Here is a 23,131-nt window from a genome sequence, read left to right as displayed (position 1 = left end):
TGCAATCAGCGCTCAGTTGGCACAATATTCCAATGTGTGTTGTGTTTGTGAGTACGCTGTATCTCAAATACCATCTGATGGCTCTTGGACATTAATATTTCAGTCATCTTAGAATTATGTTCCCCCCCCCCCCAAATGTCCCGCTCTCATCTGGAAGTGATGAAACAGCCAGCTCATTGATTTACATAAATAAATACCTATACCATATGTATGTAATGTATAGCATAGATACCTACGTTCTTTTAGATACCTGAAGTTCCTAACATTCTGATCCAGATGTCACAAAACTAGTAGACTGACACAACTTACATTTAGGGTTTACCTGCTTAATTGTTTATTTAAGTGTTGAGAAAGTTGGATGATCCTTGGACTTATTAAGTCCATCAAACTGTAAAAGACATGGTGGACAAGAACATGTTTTAGTCTTTGTAAAGTTCAGACCATAATTCCATAATTGGCTAATCTTAAATTAATATTAATTAAACCAAAAATAAAGGTACAGTTCAAATATTCAAAGCATCCACATTGTTGCCACAACTTGTTACAATCAAATCATTGCATTCATAATACCCACTAAAACATGAATTGGCATACACTACATATCAGTAACAGTTCTTTACTAATCTAAATTTAACAATGAAACAGTTCAGGCTGTGTAAACCTTATTTCAGTTATGTAAACCCTTATTTTAGACAGTGGGAGATGAACATCATTGATAGTGCTGGATTCAGGCATACTGTAGCTTAGCATGGCCATTGGCCTAAAAGGCTATCAAAAATCAATATTCAACCAACAATCCAACAGAATTATAATGACCAGCATGGTTAAACAGGTAATGCAACACATACCCCTGCTTGTCAGTCAGAGAACCATGCATTTAGAAACATACATCCATATCCCACTGCTTCAACTGAATTGTTTAGCGCCCCCTATTGTTTTTATTTCCTGTATGTAAAGCACCACTTATTTCCTGTATGTAAAGCACCACTTATTTCCTGTATGTAAAGCACTTTGTGATCCATGGATTACAGATTGAGAGGGAATTTTAACCTCTGGATCCAGGTTAAAATTATGTTAGCTTTCAACTGTTCCCCTCAGACATCACTATTTCTAGATTAGAATCCCTAATACAACCAGGGAAATCTAGACTTTCACACATTTTATCTTGTTATTTTATATATTCATCTTTTCAGATTGACATGCCATGTCAGTTTTTACGTTGTCTCCAAGACGAAACACCGTCTCCAAGAAACGTCACAGTCACAGAAAATGCCTGGAGAGCAGATTAAAAAAGCCCATAAACTGTCTTAAGAGCAGCTTTCATAAACAGAAGAGAAAAAATAAAGGAAATCTTCAATCGCGTTTGGAAGAAGAAATTGTTTGAAGAACTGTCAGGAAAATGCATTAATGTCATTCCTAGATATCTATGGTCTGTACATGGTGTTGTACATGTACACCATGTTATATTTTGAGGTGAGTTAGCTAGTTAGCTGGTACACTTTAGCATACTGTACATACTTTGAAGAATCATTGGGGGGGAAATGTGACCAATAGGAAAGAAAGAACAAAAATCAACATCAAAAATCAACATCTTGGCCTCTCCCTTCTCCATCATCAAAAACATTGTGATCAAAGCTCCAAGAGTTCCTGTTTTTCTTTTAGCCAGAAAGGCATCGACGATCTGGTACAAAGAGGAGCGAGAGGGAGAAACAAGAAGAGATATCTACAAAGAAAAGAGAGAGTCAACAGAGAGGGACAAACTGTATGTTGAGCTGCCCACTGCCAATCCTAAGGCAGGGCTCCACTCAGTCAGTCAGTCAGTCAGGTCACTGTGTTGAGGCCAGTAGTCTCATAGCCAAAGTCACGTCCACTTCCGGGTTAGGCATACGAACCAAGAGATTTCATCCGCCATTTATTTTCCCATAGATATTTTGTAAAATGCTCATAAAAATAGTTTTACTCCATCAAACCAAGCAATTCAGCTATGTTCAGAATCAGGAGAGAGAGACCATAGAACAGTGATACTCAACTTGTGGCCCGCGATAGGGTGTAGAGTGGCCCCCCAACCATTTTCTAATTCACAATGAAAATTAATGTTAAATAAAGTTTGACTGAGCTCCAGCTAAATTGTCAAATATTGCCGCCTGCTTGCCGCCCGGCATTTAACTTAAGTATAACTGTCCTGTGTGCACAAAGTCGGAGATGTTTGGTTAATTTTCTTTTTGGAGAGATCCTTTATTGATTTGTTTGGGGCAAGGGTTTACTCTGAACAGATTTGAGAACTGAAATGAAGTGAACAAATTGAATTTCTAACTTTTGTTTATCGGTATTATTTATTTAAAAACAAAACACTATTTTTGGTGAAAAACATCTACCGGTAGTTTGTTTGATTATTTGGCCTTGCCTGTAAATTATATTTTTCTTTTGTGTGAATGGTTTTCACATTGGATTTATATTGAACGGTGTTTGCATTATCACTCTGATTATTGCTTTGATTGTCAGACAAAACTCCAGCTGGCACCCAAGAAACCTAGAATCCGCTACAGAAAAAAAGAAAAATTATTAATAATGTTTGTTTATTAACCGACCACACTGAGGAAACATGTATGTGTTGTACTGCTCCTTACTGAGGTAAATTAAATATTTAAAAGGACTTTTTGAGTGCTGGCTTTTTCTTCCTATTGTTTATTAACCGGCCCCTGCCCTCCTGTCACTTTGCAAAAGCGCCCACCGGGCAAAGCAAGTTGAGTATCCCTGCCATAGAACATTTCACTCGGACCAAAACAAACAAAAAAGTAAAACTATTTCCATAAGCATTTTACAAAACGTCTTTGGGACATAAAATGGTGGATGAATCTCTTGGTTCATATGCCTAACCCGGAAGGGGGTGTCGACTTTGGCTCTCTAGTCCTACCTCAACGTGCACTGAGACTTGAACACCACCAGGAAGAGCTGTTTTGGTCTGTCTCACTTGGTGAAGGCAGCCACCACAGCCCACAGCAGCTGGTTGGTGTTGGGCTTGAGGCTCTCTGCCTCTGGCTCAAGCTCCAGCAGCGTGCGCACTCTCTTCATGGCCAGCTCATACTGCTCGTCCAGCAGGGGGCAGAAGGCGTTCTCCAGGACATCAGAGGAGTGAGCGAGGAAGAGTAGAGCGAGCAGACGCTGGTCCATGCGGGCAGGGTCATTCACCCAGCGCTCCAGTACGGCCTCTTGGACCTTCTTGACAAGCCTCTGCTTGATGGAGCTGTTGGTCAGAGGGTGGGTGGTCATGTCAAACAGCAGGAAGTTCTGCTTCTCTGTGGTCAGGACTCCTTTCTCCACCAGGTTCTTGGCCAGACGCTCACGCACGTTCCTCAGCTGGTAGTGGAGCTTCAGCGGGTTCCATGTCTCTCCTAGAGATGGACCACAAACACAGCAAGACTGTTAACACTAGTGCTGGGATAGCAGTTTTCCCCCATCAAACTTTTAAAGGAGAATTTCAGTATTTTTCAACCTGGACCATATAATTATTATTATTATGTGTTATGTTTAACTAACTAATCAGAGTAGGGGTGGGCGATATGACCAAAATCTCATATCCCGATATAGGTCATTTCATATCCCGATAACGATATATATCACGATATAGCATATTTTTTGTAAATTCAATTGATAGTTTATAAAAAATTACCACATGGCCATTTATTTATGTAGCAGTTAAACCAGTTAAAATTTTGTCAGTCAAATCCCACAAATGATACATGCATTCAGAATACAGATATGCATGGCTAATATTGGCTATTCTTTACAACCCAAACAAATGTATAATGAGTTGCAGGGCAGTAGAATGAAACACAAACTGAACCACACCACCAGCTCAATTTTCAAAGATTACATTAGAGCTGTCCAAAGAGTCAGTGACTGAAAGTCACGACTGGTGAGCACTCTCAAAAGTTTCAAAAAATTACGGTGCAAGGCGCAAACAATAAACAGAAGGACAAAAAGCCAGCACTCAAAATAAATCCTTTTGGGTTTTTTTTAATACCTTCAAGCAGCAGCAGTGACAATGGACGTTTCGGCGTAAGCCTTCCTCAGCAGAATAAGTTATTTATAGTTTAGTCCAGTTCTCTCAGCTTGTTTATAAAGGTGCTGACAGGGTTCTGCGCAGCCTCGACTTGGAGCCTTGCAGTCGAACGTAACTCAGCACGTTGGCTGTGGTACACCTCTAAAACACTAGGTGGCTTGTGGTTCACTCATGTCCATTACATATGATGCTATCGTGTTGTTTACCAAGAACTTGCAATCATGTCGGTGGAGGGACATTTTATTGTCCCTCCATTTCAAAACTAATTCCGGTGAGCCTGCAGAAGGCTTTGCTAGATGAGGGACAAGCACTGTTAAATGAGGAAATTGCATTTCCTCATTCCTCACAACAAGTATGTCCAATCACAGCTCTCGTGCTGGTCACGTCACGTCCGCATTGACGCCGCGGAGTCACATTTTCGAGCAGCTGTACGCACCCTCCGCCGAGCTGCGGCGACACCATCAGCGCAGTCAGCGCCGGCGATTTCGTGTGAGCATAAAACCAGTTTAAAGGAACAAAAATGCTCCACTTCGTGATTTCCCGGTTATCCAACACAACTCTCACCCAAGGAAGCTAAAGCTAACTAGCTAGCTTTAGCAAGCTAGACGTTTGGTTTTCGGCTCCTCAATGGATTTCCTTGGGAGGACGAGAGATGTTTTGCCAAAAAATATGGATGAAACATGGACTTAACACAGCGCAAATGCCTGGGTAGACTAGGCGGACGGCAGTGCCAGACGTGGAAGCTTGATGAGTCGACGGTGGGTCTGACTACGTGAGACTAGAGTGGAGCTAACTTTTCCCTGCTCTTTCTACTCACCGGCTGATTTGTGTCACTCATAATCATTGTTGACAAGAGTCTGGTGCGTGTGTGAAAACAGAATGACGAAAGCACAGCGTCGTCCAAATGACGGACAATATTGCGATAAAGTGTGATTTGCAACACAACGATATACACGATGATAGAGCATCATATGAAACGAAATACATTTTCTATCATGAAAACGATATCTATCGTCATATCGCCCAGCCCTAAACCAGAGCAGACATTTTTTAAATTGATGCAGTATTGAGCGAGATCCAGCTGCACAACAGGCTGGAACAGATGCAGACGGAGCATCAGGCTAATATTATTATATCATACAGAGAGAAATGGAAGCGCCTCTATTGACCTCCATCTGCCTGACCTGAGTCTCATGGGACTGTGTGTGGGACCTGAGTCTCATGGGACTGTCACAGCAAAGGAAGAATCTGGAGCACACGGGTCACTGGTGAGAAGGTTTCTTTTAACACATTCACTGCCAGCCTTTTTTTTTTTACTGTAGGTAGCTTTTGCCAGAGGGTTTTTTTGAGGATTCTGGCTCATTTTACAAGAGCCAAGGATAATTTTCTGCTTGGAGTTTGTCAACACAAAGTTCACAAAAGTACTAATAGAATGTGTGCTTTCTCTGTCTAAAAGAGTTAGTTTGTAGAGTTAGTAGTTATGTAGATATTAGCCGTTGAGTACAGCATGGTTTCAGCGTCTGAGACAAAAAGCTGAGATAATCGCAGTTTTGTGAAATTCAATATCAAACAGTCACTTTAACCATTTATTTTTGGCATCAGTGAGACATCAGACATAAACAATATAGTTCTGAACAGTAATTTCCTCCATAGCAGCACCCGCACCCCCTCTCCTTACAACTCCTCCCTCCGTGGGCGTGTCTCCGTGTTTGTCAGTCACAAGCCAGAGTCTCTCCTGCCTGTCTGAGCAGTGAGCAGCAGCCTCTCTCTGGCGGTCCCTCGTCGGCGAGCATGGATGTGGCTTAATCCGTTCTTGGATTTTCGGTTGAGAGCTTTGACGAAGCCTTGTGTGACTCTAGGCTTATGCTGCGCGCTTCAAAGTGTGCTTTCCACCCAGTCCACCTGTGGAAGCCCCCGGCGCACGGGTGCGCCCGTGTGAAAGGTTTTCGCCTACAGTATGAGAATGAGGCTCGTTCGCTTCTGGGTCCTCGGTTGAGCTCAGCTGGAATGCGTGCGTTTCTGGCCAAACAACACTCAATAGTCTGAGCACCGTCGCCACTCAGTGGGTCGGCGGAATGGATTGCACACGCCCGGCGGCTCTAACAGTATAATAGAAGATGCAAAAGGGCCAGATCAAGGATCCACCGTCAAAAAAAAAAAAACGATTTTTTTGACGTATCCATACGTCGCTGGCAGTTAACGGTTGGATTCTGCTTGACGTATGCATACGTCGCTGGCAGTTAACGTGTTAATAGGTTAAGTGCACCAACGTTTCGACGCAACGCGTCTTCATCAGGGTCAAACAGGAATGACAGAATGACAGCAGTTTAAATATACCTCCCCAATACACAAGGCAGTTTGCAATTGGTTAGACGGGATGGGGGGTGGTCAATTAATAAGCCAATCCTGTGACAGCACTTGGTCAGGGGGGTTGGGGTGGGGTGGGAGGGAGGGAGGGGGAAAGGGGAGGGGGGGGGGGGGTAGAGGATCAATGCATAAAATAAGCATATAATTACATATTTTAGAAACATAGGAACACAATACAGATATCAATACATTTAGAGGAAGCAGGAGAGGCTGAGCTCATCATTAAGTCCATTAGGCTCCACCGTATTCAGTGTGTGAATCCAGAAGGCTTCACGCCTCAACAGTTTTGTGACAATATCGAAACCTGGATATTTTTTACCAGTCCGGGGGTGAAGGAAATGTTTTGTGTCCGATCAGTTTGAGCAATGAGTACAGTGGCCACATCTGTAGAAAACCGAGGGAGGGGGTTGTAGCCAGGTGAGAGTAGAGGGGGGTGGAGTCATGGTGCTGTGTACTAACCTGTCTCTCAGTGATCGGGCTCGCCTGAAGGCGATTCGGGGGGGATCAGTACAGAGGGACTTCATGATTTGGTCCGACTGAAGAATGTGCCAGTGTTTCATCATGATCTGTTTGATGGCTCCGCTGATGGGAGAGAACTCGGTGGCAAAGCAGAGGCGTGGCTGTACGGGTGTAATACAGACAGTTTTGTTGAGGAGGCGGGTTCTCGGGGTGCGCACAGCTCTTTCATAGGCTGCCGCGATGTCAGTCTTGGCATACCCTCTGTCCGAGAAGCGCTGCTTCATCTCCCCGGCCTTAATATTTGTCACAAAACTGTTGAGGCGTGAAGCCTTCTGGATTCACACACTGAATACGGTGGAGCCTAATGGACTTAATGATGAGCTCAGCCTCTCCTGCTTCCTCTAAATGTATTGATATCTGTATTGTGTTCCTATGTTTCTAAAATATGTAATTATATGCTTATTTTATGCATACAATTACATATTTATAGAGAATCAGAGAAAACTGAATTTTCAGTCACTGGCCGTCCAGGTGATGTGAAAAGGATGTTCACTTTTTCATAAAAGCATGAAACTTTAGTTTCATGCCTTCGCTTGTTTCACAACTTGTCTGCTCCAAAGCGCTAATCCAACCATCGGAGATACTGTCTAAAGGTAGGCTTTAGATGTTAGCTTAGCGTCACCTAATATCACCATGCATCATAATATCACCTAAAAATTTATTTTCGCTTGTTTCACAAGCGAAAATAATTTTGTTCGGGGCCGTTAATGAAATCGCCGGGCTGGGCGCAGTGTTTGTGATGTGGGAGATCCGAGCTGTCAAAAGGGAATAAAAGACTCGCTCCTGGCCAATCCCGGCGCTTGACTGCTGCGTAGGCGGGCCACATGGCTCCCTTTCTGAAAATGTTCAGAGCCCTAAATTGTACAAGTTCACCAAGTTTCATGCTTTGATGAAAAAGTGAACATCATTTTCACATCACCTGGACGGCCAGTGACTGAAAATTCAGTTTTCTCTGATTTGAGGTATAGTGCAGAATTTCAGCCAAAGGAAGTGTAATTTCTGAGGTAGGAACTTCATCTTGGGCTCAAATTGAAGCTTATGAACTTTGGCAGTTTTCTAAATACAAGTGAGGAAGTGATATTCACCATAAAGTGCTGGAAAATAATCATTTTTTAGGAGAATTTGTGAAACGGACAGCATTTTTTTTGTATTTTTGTGGGCGAAATCTTAAAATAGAATTGCAGCAAGCCCCAGAATCTTATTTTGTCACTTCCCTCGATACTTCCCCCTATGTTCCAGCATACTTACTGCAAAATGTCATGCATGCATGACTTTTTATGCCAGGGATGGGCAACTTTGATGATAGAGAGGGCCACAAAAACAATCCTCGCTACCAGAGGGCCAGATTGTGACCGTGCACTTCCACCAGTAGCCTACTGTAACACCATCACTCCCAATTATAGCTAATAATTTGATGAAAAGAACTGGTAATCAAAGTTTATTATAGCAACATTTATATTTTTCATATTCAAATTTAGTAATTCTTCCATTCAGATGACACCAGAAACTTTGATCTAGCTTTAAAACAGCCCACTACAGCAATTTGATGGGGTACATCACCCAAATATGTCATATTAATCAGATACGCAATGTTGCATGTGCAATGTGCATCCAATGTGAATGTCATATATAAATATACAGTATATATATATATATTAGGGCTGTCAGCGTTAACGCGTTAATGCGCGCCGATCATAACGCGTTTTTTTTTTTATCGCGTTAATCGCATGCCGCTATTTTGTCCCTTCCTCGCACCGTACTTGTAGTCAAGCCGTTCGGTTTCCTGTCTCCTGCTTGTGCAGGCAGGCATGGAAGAGAACGACAGCAATACGCTTTTAAATGGCTCGTTTTACTTCCCAAATGGCACAGTGGATAAGTCAAGAGCCGTAGTTTGCACCTTGTGTAAAACGGAATTAAAATATCACCGAAGTCCATCGAGTTTGAAGCGAGCGATCACCTAAAAGTAGCCAGCGGCCAGCTAGCTAGTGCGAGACTCGGAGTCTCGGATGCGCGGGTCCTCTAACCACTGGGAGGTCGGCTCCAATGGCATCACGCGATATACACGTTATCAATATACAGTTTCCAATACTGAGCCATTATTCACATGGAAGTGCCAAAGTTTCTAGCTCAGATACAGCCTTCTTCGGCTGTGTCATTTTGGGTTTCGACTGCTCCACAGCGACACCGCCGGAAGTATCGGTTCTGGAGCGTGTTTACAATTATTGTGCATTTATTTTCTATTCAAGATGCATTTTGTAGACATTTTGTGACCTCCTGACTACATTGCATTTCTATTGAATTGAAAATAAATCTAAAATTCAAGATCACAAAGTACATTTATTTGCATTCATTTGATTCCCAATCACGACACACTGGTAATAATTAGTAATATCTAATTAAAAATGCTTTGCAATGCAAAATAATAGCATTTTAAACATGCGATACAAAGATGCGATTAATCGCGATTAATTATAGTTAATCGCACGATTAATCGCGATTAATCACGATTAATCACGATTAACACGTTCACTGCCAATGACGAGTTGAGTGGTCCAAAAAAATCCAACGGTTGACTGCCAATGACGAGTTGAGTCATCAAAAAAAAAAAAAAAAAAAAAATTGACCTATATTCTCCTATAAAAATATTGGAGCCACCGAACGTGTACAACCCATTCCACCGACCCACTAAGTGGCGACAGTGCTCTCCAGACTAGAGGAAGGCAAGCAAAAAGCAGTGTGAGGAAGCCATTCTCATGAAAATGGATTGGCGAAAACGCTTTCGTTTTCGCGCTTGGGAGCTGGCGGTGGGGTTTTGCAAATTTGCATAATAGATTACGGGTGGAACACACTTTGAAACACGCAGCATAAATAAGACCAGAATCGCAAAAGCTTCATCAAAGCTCTCAACAGAAACCCCAAGAAACGAGCGAGCCCATCCAGACTTGCCCAGCGGCCGCCAGCAGACAGGAGCAGCAGCAAAGCAGTGAGCCTGGTGACGCGAGGTTACAGCAGCAGCAGAAACGAGCTTGTGACACGCCCGCTGCAGCCAAGAAGAACACACACGGAGGGAGGAGTTTGAAGGAGAGGGGTGTTTCCTGCTGTTATGGAGGAAATTACTGTTCAAAACTATTGTTTAGATGTCTGACGTCTTACTGATGCCAAAAATGAATGGTTAAAGTGACTGTTCTATCGAATTTCACAAAAAGCTATTTATCTCAGCTTAAATTTTCAGACGCTGAAACCATGCTGTATTCAAGTGCTAATGCCTACATAACTACTAACTCTACAAACTAACTATTTTAGACAGAGAAAGCACACATTCTATTAGTAGTTCTTTTGAGATATTTTGTGTTCACAAAATCTTAGCAGAAAAGAATCCTCGGGTCTTGAAAGATGAGCCAGAATCCTCAAAAAAACCCTCTGGCAGAAGCTACCTACAGTAAAAAAAAAAACGGCTGGCAGTGAATGTGTTAAGAAAATGAATCGTTTGACAGCCCTAATATATATACACATACAGTATATATACTGTATATATATATACACATACATACATACACACAGTATATATATATACATATACATATATACTGTATATAGTGTGTGTGTGTGTGTGTGTGTGTGTGTGTGTGTGTGTGTGTGTATATATATATATATACACATATATATAGTGTGTGTAAATATATATATACACACAGTATATACCGGTATATATATATATATATATATATATATATATATATATATATATATATATATACATACATACATATATATATATGAATTGTGAATTGGCCCATTAATTAGTTTTTGTAAGATGTGCATTGATGCAAAACTGTCCAAATAATTGTTTAATGTGATACTACTGCAGAAGGCCACTGAAGGAGCTTGACTCACCACTGAGCAGTTCGATCCAGCTCTGCACAGTCTCTGGTGGTTGGGTGTCTTTGATGTGTTTCAGGGCTTCGTCCAGGAGCACATCGCCTGTCGGTGCATCAGACTTACAGATCACCTGGATATGAAATATGACCACAGGCAATTACAACTACAGCAGTCGAGATCTAGTCCCTCATATGACAATGACAGATGTTGAAATCGGATAACAATACAGATGCAGTGAGGGTTACGGCCGGGACACACATCTTGCGTCTACCTACCTAGTGCGTGTGCGTGGCGTGGGGGCTGCTGCTGGCACGCCCGCGGCATCCATACAGGCAGCGTGGCTGCTGCGTTGCAGCTGCTGCGTTGCTGTCTGTCTGCCAACTCTCTTCCTATAGAGTTTACCTTTTATTAAATTTGCTATAGGCTAAACAATACAATGATGATTTTAACTGAAGATCGCTTGGGCTCACTTCATAATCGAGGCAGTATTGATTTGTGTGTGTGTGTGTGTGTGTGGGGAGGGGAGGGGAGGAACGAAGCCACGTTGTAGCCTATGTACTGTATGTGGTTTTCAGAGGGCAGGAGAACTGCAGCTGTGACCTCCTCCTCCTGTCTCAAATCAAAACGAGCCTTGTTTGGCTGTGGCTGCCCCTGTAAAATATAATTTTAATGTCTATTTGTGTAGAGACACGCTAGAGACACGCGCGCGGTAAGCAGAAAAAATAGGCGTCGCTTCTATTCTCTAGATGACGCGCGTCTCACGCCTCGCAAGACATGCGCCTGAGATGCGCGTCTCATGCCGGTGGTGTGGCTGCTGTAACCTGTTAACATGGGCGCCGAAATGAAAATCAACAGGTAACGCCACGCAGACGCACAGCAGACGCAAGATGTGTGTACCGGGCCGTTACGTTTAGAATTTCGTTTTTTTAGAATTACATTTTTTTTTACAACCTGGACCTTATTTCCAGCTTTAAATATTATTTTTAAGTCACCCTGAGAAGTTCGGTTTTATTAGCATCAGCAGAAACGATAATCAGTTTTGATTGCCAGCTACAAACGAGAAATACGGGGCATGTGAAATGCTTATATTTACGTACTATAAATAGCTTATTTTCCGACACAGCGGATCATATCCTTATTATATCATCCCGACAACAAGAAAATTAATTATGTATTACCTTGGCACAGTGTGTTCATCCTGGCTCTGCTGTCCATAGCAGCTCCTGATTTGGGTCGGTCCGGAATAGCGTCATGGATTACAATCTGAGCCCCCCCTCAGATTGTAATCCATGACGCTATTCCGGACCGACTCAAATAAATACGTGCAGCCATCGAATTCAAATAAATCATCCATAATCTTGAAATCAGATAAATATCTGCTAGGCTAGGCTAACTAAGAACATAACAAACTGGCCGCAAGTCAACTATAACCTGCCAGATGTGCTTCTTCTTCTGTAACTACACACAGAAAGGCCCTTTTGACGACCCCACCCGGGCGGTGGGCACTCGAGGACATGCGGACGGGCACGCATTCCTTAAGCGTTCACATCGTCCCAGGAGGGAATCGAACCCACGACCTTCGAGCTGTGAGGCGATAGTGCTTACCACTGCACTACCGTACCTCCCTCGTCATTATTTTCTGAAGGAGGTTAGAGGGCCCGAACCTGTAATTCTCTCAAGATTGATCCACACTTTTATAGAAGCTTATAACGGGGAAGATACAAGAAGAATTATCGGTAAACTGTATAGCGCCATTACATCAATGAATAAAAACTCAACAGATTATGTGAGACAGCGCTGGGAAAAGGATTTGAGTGTGGAAGTACCGGAGGAGGTGTGGCTTCAGGCTTGGGAGGCTCATTGCTCTGTCACGAACTCACTGACCTGGAGAGACTTTGGCTGGAAGAGCCTGATTCACTTTTTTATAACACCAAAACAATTCTTTAGGGATCAGACTATGACGATATGGGTCGAAAACGGGAATAAAACTGTCTATTTACATGGATGAAAAGCATGCTGCCACGTGGCCCCCACGGAGCTCCATTCTAGGACTGGCTTGCACACTATTGATCTCAAAACAACGCCTAAGACGGAAAAAAACGCTGCGGAGAAGAACACTGGGTGAGTCGTCAGATAATAATTAATGTGAGGAGAGGGCTCCAGGTTAAAAAAAAATGAAATTCTCCTTTAAGACAAGCAAACCTGAATTTGATCAGTTTTTTTTATTTTTGCACGTATAGCCTATTCCTAGATTATCATTCAAGAATTTTATTTGGGCATTGCAAAACAGAGGTTTCTCATTCTTAATAGGCTAAAACAGCTGTATTTTAAGAAAGAACAATAAACAGTAGTGCAAACGGTATTTTGATATGGCCTACCGGTAATGCAACTTCGCATCTACTCATTACATTTTCTTTTAACAGTGCAAACAGCAACGTTACATATTCTTTTGAATAGAACAAACCTGGCAGTTTAAATCATTAGTGAAAAAACATTTTAGATTTCAGATTAAATCTTCTGAACACAACAAAATGGCATGTTACTACTATAGATTAGATACAATGTAAATAGCTTACTCAATGTGCTGTCGTCAGAGTTTAGTTGAATCTAGTAATGCTGACATCGCTTCTCATTAGTCGTGACTCACAACAATCAATGAGAAGCGCATTCTAGGGTAGTTGGACGTAACATGACACCACACAGGCTGAGGGGCAGAGCAGCTCCAGCAGCTACAGAGTTTCTCACTCAATACAAATAGCCCGTCACTCTTTGCACTGCATTGTTTCTCCAATACGGGACAAAGCGCGTCCCGTATCAGTTCAATACGGAACACGTTTTTTGTTTACAAATACGGGACAATTCCGTATTTTAAGGGACGGTTGGCAACCCTAGCTGCAGCTGAATAGTGATCACCATGAAGCGATTGTCTCCCAAAAAGTGATTCTTTCTCCACATTTCTTGTGACTAACGTTATGGGAAACGACAGTGTAGTCAGTAAACTAGTGCAACGTTTTCAATGAGTTTTATCGGGCGTGCGCTATGAAGAAGCGTGCTTCTCATTCGGGAGAATATCTCCAGCCACCATTTTCGGGAAGAGCTGGAAAACTTCCGGTTAAAACTTTCAAAATAATGTTACTTAAACAAAAGTAAATAGCTTATTGATGCACGTTGGAAGAGAAAAGGTATTTCAACGAATGAAGCAGCATCCTTGTATCAAAATACTCGTTGTGATGTTATATGGTGTGAAACTGTGGCTGTAACGCATTACTCAAAATAAATAAGGTTACAATAAGCATTTTATTTTGAAAGCAACAAAGCGGATGATGTACTTGTACATTCTGGCTGACTTGACGCCCGGCCGTGCAGTTGCTGCTGGTTGCTGCCAGATCCACATGACGATGCGTGCGTAGATCTTCTAGACAATTTTTAAAGGGGTGGGGAGTAGGGCTGGGTATCGAGTTTCGATACTTACTTGGCACCGAAATGGAAACATCGATACTAAGGGGTATCGAAGCCTCCCTTGTCAATCGATACCAATTTTCGATACCAAAACAAAACAGCGTCATTGAGCCTATAAGCATGCGACATGCTTGCACGCGCGCTCTAATACGGCTGGTGATTGGCTGTCATGTAGAGGCATGCAGGAAACGTTACGCCCACTTTAGCCGGTGTGTTTGTTGTGCCAGGCGTGCGGTGCGGATATATTATACAAGAAGTTAGCCACTCAAGCTACTCCTATTGTCCATACTATCAACAGGAAAGACAGATCCTCAACAACAGATTGGAGAGCAATAGTATCAAGCTGGATTTAAAAGCAATATTGCAGTTGAATTCAGGGAATGTGGGATATAGGGATATATTTTCATTTCTAGAAGAAACTGGACTAAGTAAAAGAATATAGTCAGGATAGTGTAGTGTTTTAGGAAACCATTCTGATCCACACTCCATTTCAGAAGGTGGCGGTAATGCACCATAAGTTGTTTGCCAACCGCCATAAAACACTAGAAGAAGAAGAAGAAGCTACTCCTATCCTGGAGTACCATATGGCGAAGATGATGAAAAGCAGGAAAAGAAACAGAAACAACACGGACTGGTTTCCACAGATAAGAGAAATAATTGAGAGGTGGGTCAGCTTACCGCAAGTTAGCGGTTATCAGATCCCTCAGTCTGACAAACCATGCATCTGGCTGTGAGTTGTAGCTAGCAGATCGTTTAATTAATTGCCGCCGTAACGTTATGCGCAAGCGGGCATTGTGTATTTTTAGCAACTCGTTAACAAACGCTGATGTCATGATAGTTTGTTGAATGTAAATGCGATTCATTTATATTGATTGGCTAGTCAGTGAATGCATGAAGTGGAGCTGTCTCGTCAGATTTGACAAGAATGACGTTCTGTTGCAGCAGTGAGCATTAAACACTGATCTGCAACACTAGCGTTAATGTTTAATTAATTAGCGTTAACGTTATGTGCAAACGTTATCGCCCATTATGTATTTTTAGCAACTCGTTAACAAACGCTGATGTCATGATAGTTTGTTGAATATAAATGGGATTCACTTTGTGCCATTGGCTATATTGATAGGCTAGTCAATGCTCAACTAGTCTTCCATGCATGAAGTGGAGCCATCTCATCAGTTTGGACAAGAATAGAGTTCTGTTGCATCAGTGAGCATTAAACCCTGATTTGCAACTCTCTGTTTTGCACTGAAAACTATTCCACTGATTTATTTGTTTTACATTTCTTTCCTTTGTAGTACTTCCAATATTTTTTGTAGGGACGGCAATACGTTTAGAGAACTTAAAGTTATGTTAAATACAGTAGGTTTTATTTTTTTCTGCTGTAAAACTTAAGATGGGGGGAAAACTAAAGATTTGTAAAATAATTTCAATGTGTAATGCAGTTTTATTTTTGTTAAAATTGATTTTTCTAAAAATTGGTATCGAAAAAAGTATCGTTCAGGAACCGGTATCGAAATCCAAGTATCGAAATGGTATCGATATCGAAAAATTTTGAACGATACCCAGCCCGGGGGCGAGTACCCGAACAGCAGAAACGTTACTCGAGCTTCAGCACGTGTCACGCTTGGAATAGGCGCATTACTGCTGTGGCTGTAACGCATTACTCAAAATAAATAAGGTTACGTTACAATAAGCGTTTTATTTTGAAAGCAACAAAGCGGATGACGTACTTGTACATTCTGGCTGACTTGACGCCCGTGCAGTTCATGCTTCCAGATCCACATGATGATGCGTGCGTAGATCTTCTAGACCATTTTTAAAGGGGTGGGGAGTGGGGCGAGTACCCGAAGAGCAGAAACGTTACTCGAGTACTGACGTTATGAACGAGTGCTCGAGTACCCGAGTACTCGCGCCCATCCCTAATGTATGTATGTATGTATGTATGTATGTATGTATGTACAGTATGTATGTATGTATGTATCTATCTATCTATCTATCTATCTATCTATCTATCTAAGGCCCTGTTTACACGGCAACGCTCCCTGCATAAAATTGCAAACTTTTTTAGTGCATTCCTTTTACACGGTGATGGCGTTCTTGGGGCATGAAAACGCAAAAAAATGAAAACAGGTCCCAGAGTGGAATTCTTGATAACGCTGCCCCTCTGTTGCTGTGTAAAGTGGAGAAATGCAATTCAAGTGATGACACAGCCGCCCTTCAACATGGAAGACAATGGTAGGCAATATGAGCATTGAACTAGCCCAATACTATACAGGCTTATGGCACAGGCACAATGAGTCGCATTGACATTCAACAAACGTGATAACGATTTGCTAAAAACACATACGGTAATCTGAGTTAAGTGCCCGCTACTAACGTTGCACATAGCCTATTAATCACTGTCTCCCGCATTGAATAATTGAAACTCAATTGTGCCCCAATGAAAACTGGTCTTTTTTATGTTGCTTCACTGGGGTTTTATTCTGTAATCCAATCTGGAGCAGTTTATTACCATTGGTGACTTCTGTGTCACTCTATCATTAAATTAATTAAAAGTTTAATCCTACAAAGTTAAATCAAGCCCGTTAGAAATAGACAGAATAGAAGAAGCTAAGCATTTTTATCTTCAAATTAAAATTATATAACCATAATTATAACTGGGTCAATAAAAATCAGGGCTACGTCTTAAAATTGACTTTTAGTTGCTAGGCATGGGTCGATTTCCGGTTTTACCGGTTCGGTTCGGTATACGAGCCCAAACCGGTTTGATCACGTGCAAACCGAAAAAACCTAAAAAAAAAAAAAAAAAAATTTTAGTTTTTTTTTTTAGTTTTTTTGCCAGTCCATTCTGATTGCACTATTGTTCGTATTAGCCTCTTCTCAAGTTGCACTAGTAGGCAAAAGTCTTATTTTGTTTATTATGTTGATGTTTGAAGAAAAGTTAAGCTGAATAGTTATGAGAAATAAAAACAGTGTGTTGTTACAGTTAAAAGGTTCTGCTTATTTGTATTCAGTGTTCGTGCTGGTTGGCAGCATACCAGCTTAGAGGTGCATTATCGCCACCAACTGCAGCCGCTTTGATACGTTTTTTGGGGGAATATCGAACCGGTTTCAAAATGTTCAAACCGACCCATGCCTAGGCCCTATATTGTGTGAATTTGTGAGTTTTGAAGTTTATAAGGCAGCTCAGCTGTAAGCCAATCCATTCTGATTGCACTGCTTGTGTTTTTATTAGCCTTTTTCTCAAGTTGCACTATAGGCAGAAGTCTTATTTCATTTATTATTTTGATGTTTAGAAGAAAAGTTGAGCTGAATAGTTATGAGAAATAAATACAGGGTGTGTTTGTTACACAGGTGTCCTGCTTCTTTTTATTCAGTATCATTGCTGGTTGACAATACCAGCTTAGAGGTGTATTATCGCTATCAGGTGGACTGAAGTTGCACTACAGACAGTTATGGGCCACACTCGGGAGCCCTGCTTGAATTTTTTTTTTTTTTTTTTTTAATTACAAAAAAAATCGGTATACCGGTTCGATCCGGTTTAGACAGCAATATCGAACCGGTTTTAAAATTTTCAAACCGACCCAGCCCTATTAGTTGCCTGTGTTGTCTTCTGTATATTTCGGATCACACACACAAAACGTTGCAACATGCATCAATAAGGCTATTAGTTTATTTAATGACCATTATTTTGTTTTAACCAGAAGCTTCAATGTTATTCTGACTCACTTGATGCTGCTCTGAGATTTCTGCGGCTTCAGTCTGCACGCAAATCGTTATCACAAACGCTGTGTATAAACATGAAATAAAAGGTGAGAACGCAACGCGAGTTTGCTGTTTTATGCAGACTGTTGTCGTCTAAACATGGCCTAAATTTTGCAGTGTAGGCTCTGTTCTCTGTTTACATTTTTGTCCCACTGATGATGTCATAGTGACATCATTGATGATGTCATCATTGATGTCATAAATCACTGATGATGTCATCAGTGATGTCATAAGATGGAAGTTGTGACATCATCAGTGATGTCATTCATCAGTGATGTCATAAGAGCATGTGATCATCAGGGATGTCATAAGAGCATGTGAGCCCATGTGGCCGAGCTGCGTATGTCAGCTGCATGGCTAGCTCGACGAGCTGCAGGGTGGGCGAGGCTGATAGCGACTAGGAATCGAGCACTTGTGGCGCGTGAGATGGCTAGTTATATAAAAGGGAGCAAGTGGACTGTGTTTTTGTCCCGCTGATGATGTCACAATGTCTATGACATCATCGGTGATGTCATCAGTGACATCATTGTTGACCATCAAGTTGACATCACTGATGATGTCATACGCACTGATGATGTCATAGGCATGGTGAAATCAACAGTGATGTAATAGGGATTGTGACATCATCAGTGACAGCGATGTCATCAGTGATGTGAAGTTGAGCAAATGTGTGTTGCACATGTCAATAGAGCAGGTGAGGCCAGGCAGCAGCCAAGCTGCGGGCGGGGCTGCGCAGCGGCTGAGCTGCGTGCACGCGAGCCCGCACAGCGGGCGAGCCTAGGGTTTTGGCCCTAGGCGATCTGTCAGTTCTGTTAAATTTAATGAAACAGAAGTGAAAACAATCCATCAAAATCCACAAATGAAAAATGGAAATAGAAGGCATTTATTTGTCTTTGAGCAGCACCTGTGACTGAGGAGGATTGGGATGTTTTCTGTATGTTTGCCTCAGTCTTCCACAAAGCTTCCCTGGCAGCATTTGCTTTGAGTTAAAGCCCATAGAAATAGCAGAGCCAGATGGCACCACAAAGCCAAACAGTTTATTTGAAGCCCGAGCTGAGAGCTCTGGATAGTAATTTAACTGTGGTCCCATGGTAGCCTGGTTCTGTGTCTATATCTGCCACAGTGAGCGCTCCATAGTTCAGCACAAAAATAAAGGCTCAACCAGATTCCTTCCTTCAGATAGGAGCCTTTATTTGTCAATGGGGCCCATAAACCTTTTCCTCCATTTCCCACTGATTAGCCATAATCTGAAACCTTGTCTTGACAAGCTAACTCAGCAAGCTTAGCTTCAGCAGTAGGGATGGGCATTTTAAGCTATTTAAATACTCGAGTACTCTCCTTATGAATGAGTAATCGGGTACTCGCTCGGGTCTGTGTGGAAACATAAACGGAACCAAAGTTTTCCTATGTTAACACGTTCACTGCCAATGACGTGTTTTTACGTCAAACAAAATCCAACGGTTCACTGCCAATGACGTGTTTTTACGTTTAAAAAAAATCATTTTTTTTTTTTTGACGGTGGGACGTCTCCTATACCAGAATTGGAGGTATTGAATGTGTATAATGTATTTTACCGACCCACTGAGTGGCGACATGTCTCTCCACAGTAGAAAGAGGCGAGCCAAAACTGGAGGGAAAAGCGCGAGGAAGCCGTTCTCATACAGTAAAATGGATGGCGAAAACGCTTTCACTTTCGCGCTGATTGCTGGCGGTGCGGGATTGCAAATTTGCATAATAGATTACGGGTGGAACACACTTTGAAACACGCAGCATAAATATGACCAGAATCGCAAAAGCTTCATCAAAGCTCTCAACCAAAACTCCAAGAAACGAGCGAGTCCATCCAGACTTCCTCAAAGAGCGGCCGCGCAGACAGGCACAGCAGCAGCAAAACAGAAACGAGCTTGTGACACGGCCGCTGCAGCCAAGAAGAACACACAAGGAGGGAGGAGTTGGAAGCAGAGGGGGGTTTCCTGCTGTTATGGAGGAAATTACTGTTCAAAACTATTGTTTAGATGTCTGACGTCTTACTGATGCCAAAAATGAATGGTTAAAGTGACTGTTCTATCGAATTTCACAAAAAGCCGTTTATCTCAGAATAATTTTTCTGACGCTGAAACCATGCTGTATTCAACTGCTAATGCTTACATAACTACTAACTCTACAAACTAACTCTTTTAGACAGAGAAAGCACACATTCTATTAGTTCTTTTGAGATATTGTGTGTTCACAAAATCTTAGCAGAAAAGAATCCTCGGGTCTTGAAAGATGAGCCAGAATCCTCAAAAAAACCCTCTGGCAGAACCTACCTACAGTAAAAAAAAAACGGCTGGCAGTGAATGTGTTAAGCAGTTAATTTCACATTAGCCTGTAAGAATATCTAGTATGAGAGCAGTGGTAGGGTTAGGGTATCCTATCTGCTGTGTATGGGGATGTTCACAACGTTAGCATTTTTGCATAGAAAAAACGCTGCTGCCCTGGAGCACTTTTTGTGAGGAGAAATACATGGAGGGGCCGTGGTAAGGATCAAGGATACTTTATTGTCATTCATCATGCCAAACATAATGAGCGAAATGTAGTACTCAGGTCTCAGTACTAAGTAACCTAAAAACTATAGCATAAAAAATATAACTATTAGGGATTAAGAATAAATACCTAAAACCAAAACAGCTCTATTAAGTTACATTAAAATAAATAAAATCTAAACTACAACCAGCTAAAACAACAATGGACAGCAATAATGGACAGCAATAAAAACATACTAAAAAAGACTAAAAACAACAACAACTAAAAGACTAAAGGGAAGTAAAAGACAGCAGCAATGGGGTAGCAGCATGATAAATCTCTCAAAAAGTGCATTATTTTAGAGTTAATCTGTTTAAAGTGCAGTAATCACAGGCAGAGTCGAACAACAGTCTGACAGCATCCAGGAGAAAGCTGTTCCTCAGCCTGGTGGTTTTTGCCCGGATGCTGCGCAGCCTCCTGGCCGAGGGGAGAGGGACAAACAGTTAATGTGCAGGGTGGGTGGAGTCTTGCATGATGCAGAGGGCTCTGTCTCTGCATCTGCTGCTATAGATGTCTGACAGGGGTGATAAGCTGCAGCCGATGGTCCTCTGAGAGGAGTTGACCACCCGCTGCAGCGCCTGCTTCTCTGCCACCGTGCAGCTGCTATACCACACGGTGATGCATGGTGTCAGTGTGCTCTCCACCACACACCTGTAGAAGGAGCTGAGGATGTTGGAGTTCAGCCCCGCCCTTTTCAGCTTCCTTAAGAAGTACAGCCACTGGTGAGCTTTTTTGATGATGCTTGTGGTGTTGTCCTGCCAGGTGAGTGTGCTGGAGATGTATATCCCTCATTTGTGTGTGTATCCCTTCAAGACCGCGAACCGCGTGACGTGGTTCGCAGTCTTATTTTCTTAATTTCCCCCCCCCCCCCCCCCGATTTTTTTATCCCATTTTTATCCCCCGTTTTAGTGCTCATTTGAATTACTCAATCCTGGTTGCTACTCCATCCTCTGCCGATCTGGGGAGAGCCGAGACTGATTCCATGCATCCTCCGAGACATGGGCAGTCAAGTCAGCCGCTTCTTTTCACCTGCCCGAGGAAGCTTCACCGGTAGGACATAGCACGTGGGAGGTTCACGCTATTCCAACCAGTTCCCTCTGAACAGGCGCCCTTAACGATCAGAGGAGGAACCATATAAGCAACAAGGATGTTGCATGTTTTTGTGAAGGGGGTTCCTATATGAAGGAGACCCCCGGGAGGCACGGGGAGAACATGCAAACTCCACACAGAAAGGCCATTTTGCCGACCCCACCCGGGTGGTGGGCACTCGACGACATGCGGACGGGCACGCATTCCTTCAGTGTTCACATCGGCCCAGGTGGGAATCGAACCCACGACCTTCGAGCTGTGAGGCGATAGTGCTTACCACTGCAACACCGTACCTCCTGTGGTTCACAGTCTTAAAGGGATGCATCAGGTATCAATGGGTTAAAAAAATACCTTTACAACCATGATGATGATTGCATCAGAGGCAGAGCACACCTTGGTGATTGGCGTACCCACCCACGGGCCGGCCAAGGAAGACTAGGCAACATCTGACATTCGTCTTTGTTTTTACTGTTTTTATCCGGCAATCAACACCTTGCCCAGGGGACTGCAGTTGAAAATTAGGTATCCAGCTAAAACTGGCACATTTGCAGCAATGTTGATTGATGTGCACTGTCCCTGTACAACTAAACTAATAAATAAAAAATAAATAAATAAATACTCCATAACCTTTGATTTAGATTTTGACATCTTTATTGATAATGAAAAACATGTATACATTAGATATACAGTCAGAAACACCATCATCAAAAGGATAAACACAATAAAGCTAGAAGCTTATTTCCTTTGCGGTCCTTGAGGTGTCAGTGTGGAATATGAACTGGTGAATGAATGTATGGGTGCGTGTGAGTGTGTAAGAATATAAGTGCATGTTTTAAAGTGCAGGTGTCAAAGACTATGGTGTGTGTGTGTGTGTGTGTGTGTGTGTGTGTGTGTGTGTGTGTGTGTGTGTGTGTCCACCACGCTGGAGGAAGGAGAAACAAGGGAGACTAAAAATATGATACACAATAATAAAAGCAGTACAAAAGGCCTAATGAAAACAGTCAGTAAAAAAACCTAAAAAACAGGATCTGCTGCTCCTGATCCAGCTCTTTACAGAAGATTTAAAAGAGGAAAAAGATAAACTAGTCTTAATGTTTGTGGGCAGGCTGTTCCACAGCACAGCTGCTGTGTAGAGGAATGAGCTCTGCCCTATACACCGTTTACACCTGACTGGGACAAAGTCGGTGGCGTGACTGTGTACATCCCTGGCTTTGCACAGAAACAGCCGACAGACATTTGAGAGCCTGTACTTTTTTTTTACTTTTGTTTGCGTAGACATAATAATAATAATACATTTTATTTGTCATGTACTTTTCATTTAAGATAAATCTCAAAGTGCTGTTGAATCAGTAATTCTACTTTTACCAGTATTTTTTTACACAAGTAAGTGTAACTGTACTTCTACAATGAGTGTACCTTTCCCAT

At 42.2% G+C, this 23,131-nt stretch overlaps 2 protein-coding genes across 7 annotated transcripts in view; one reads left to right on the top strand and one right to left on the bottom strand.

Annotated features, from left to right (window-relative positions):
* LOC310800918 (PDZ domain-containing protein 2-like) overlaps positions 1 to 23,131 on the top strand; it is a 59,676-nt gene that overhangs the window by 1,633 nt on the left and 34,912 nt on the right. The gene's annotated exons all lie outside the window — the stretch shown is intronic.
* Positions 287 to 23,131, bottom strand: LOC310800901 (Golgi phosphoprotein 3-like; the record flags this gene model as incomplete). The annotated part of the gene is made up of 5 exons (XM_083664786.1): positions 287 to 3,392; positions 10,844 to 10,958; positions 20,974 to 21,034; positions 21,137 to 21,372; positions 23,123 to 23,131. 5 exons carry the CDS (start codon positions 23,129 to 23,131, stop codon positions 2,968 to 2,970), a joined length of 846 nt encoding a protein of 281 aa, XP_083520912.1. The 3' UTR covers positions 287 to 2,967.

This window comes from Poromitra crassiceps, assembly GCF_964638095.1.
Source record: "Poromitra crassiceps genome assembly, contig: HAP1_SCAFFOLD_132, whole genome shotgun sequence".
NCBI classification, from domain to species: Eukaryota; Metazoa; Chordata; class Actinopteri; order Beryciformes; family Melamphaidae; genus Poromitra; species Poromitra crassiceps.
Note: the sequence above shows the minus strand (reverse complement) of the source record. Positions and strands in the feature narration are given on the sequence as shown.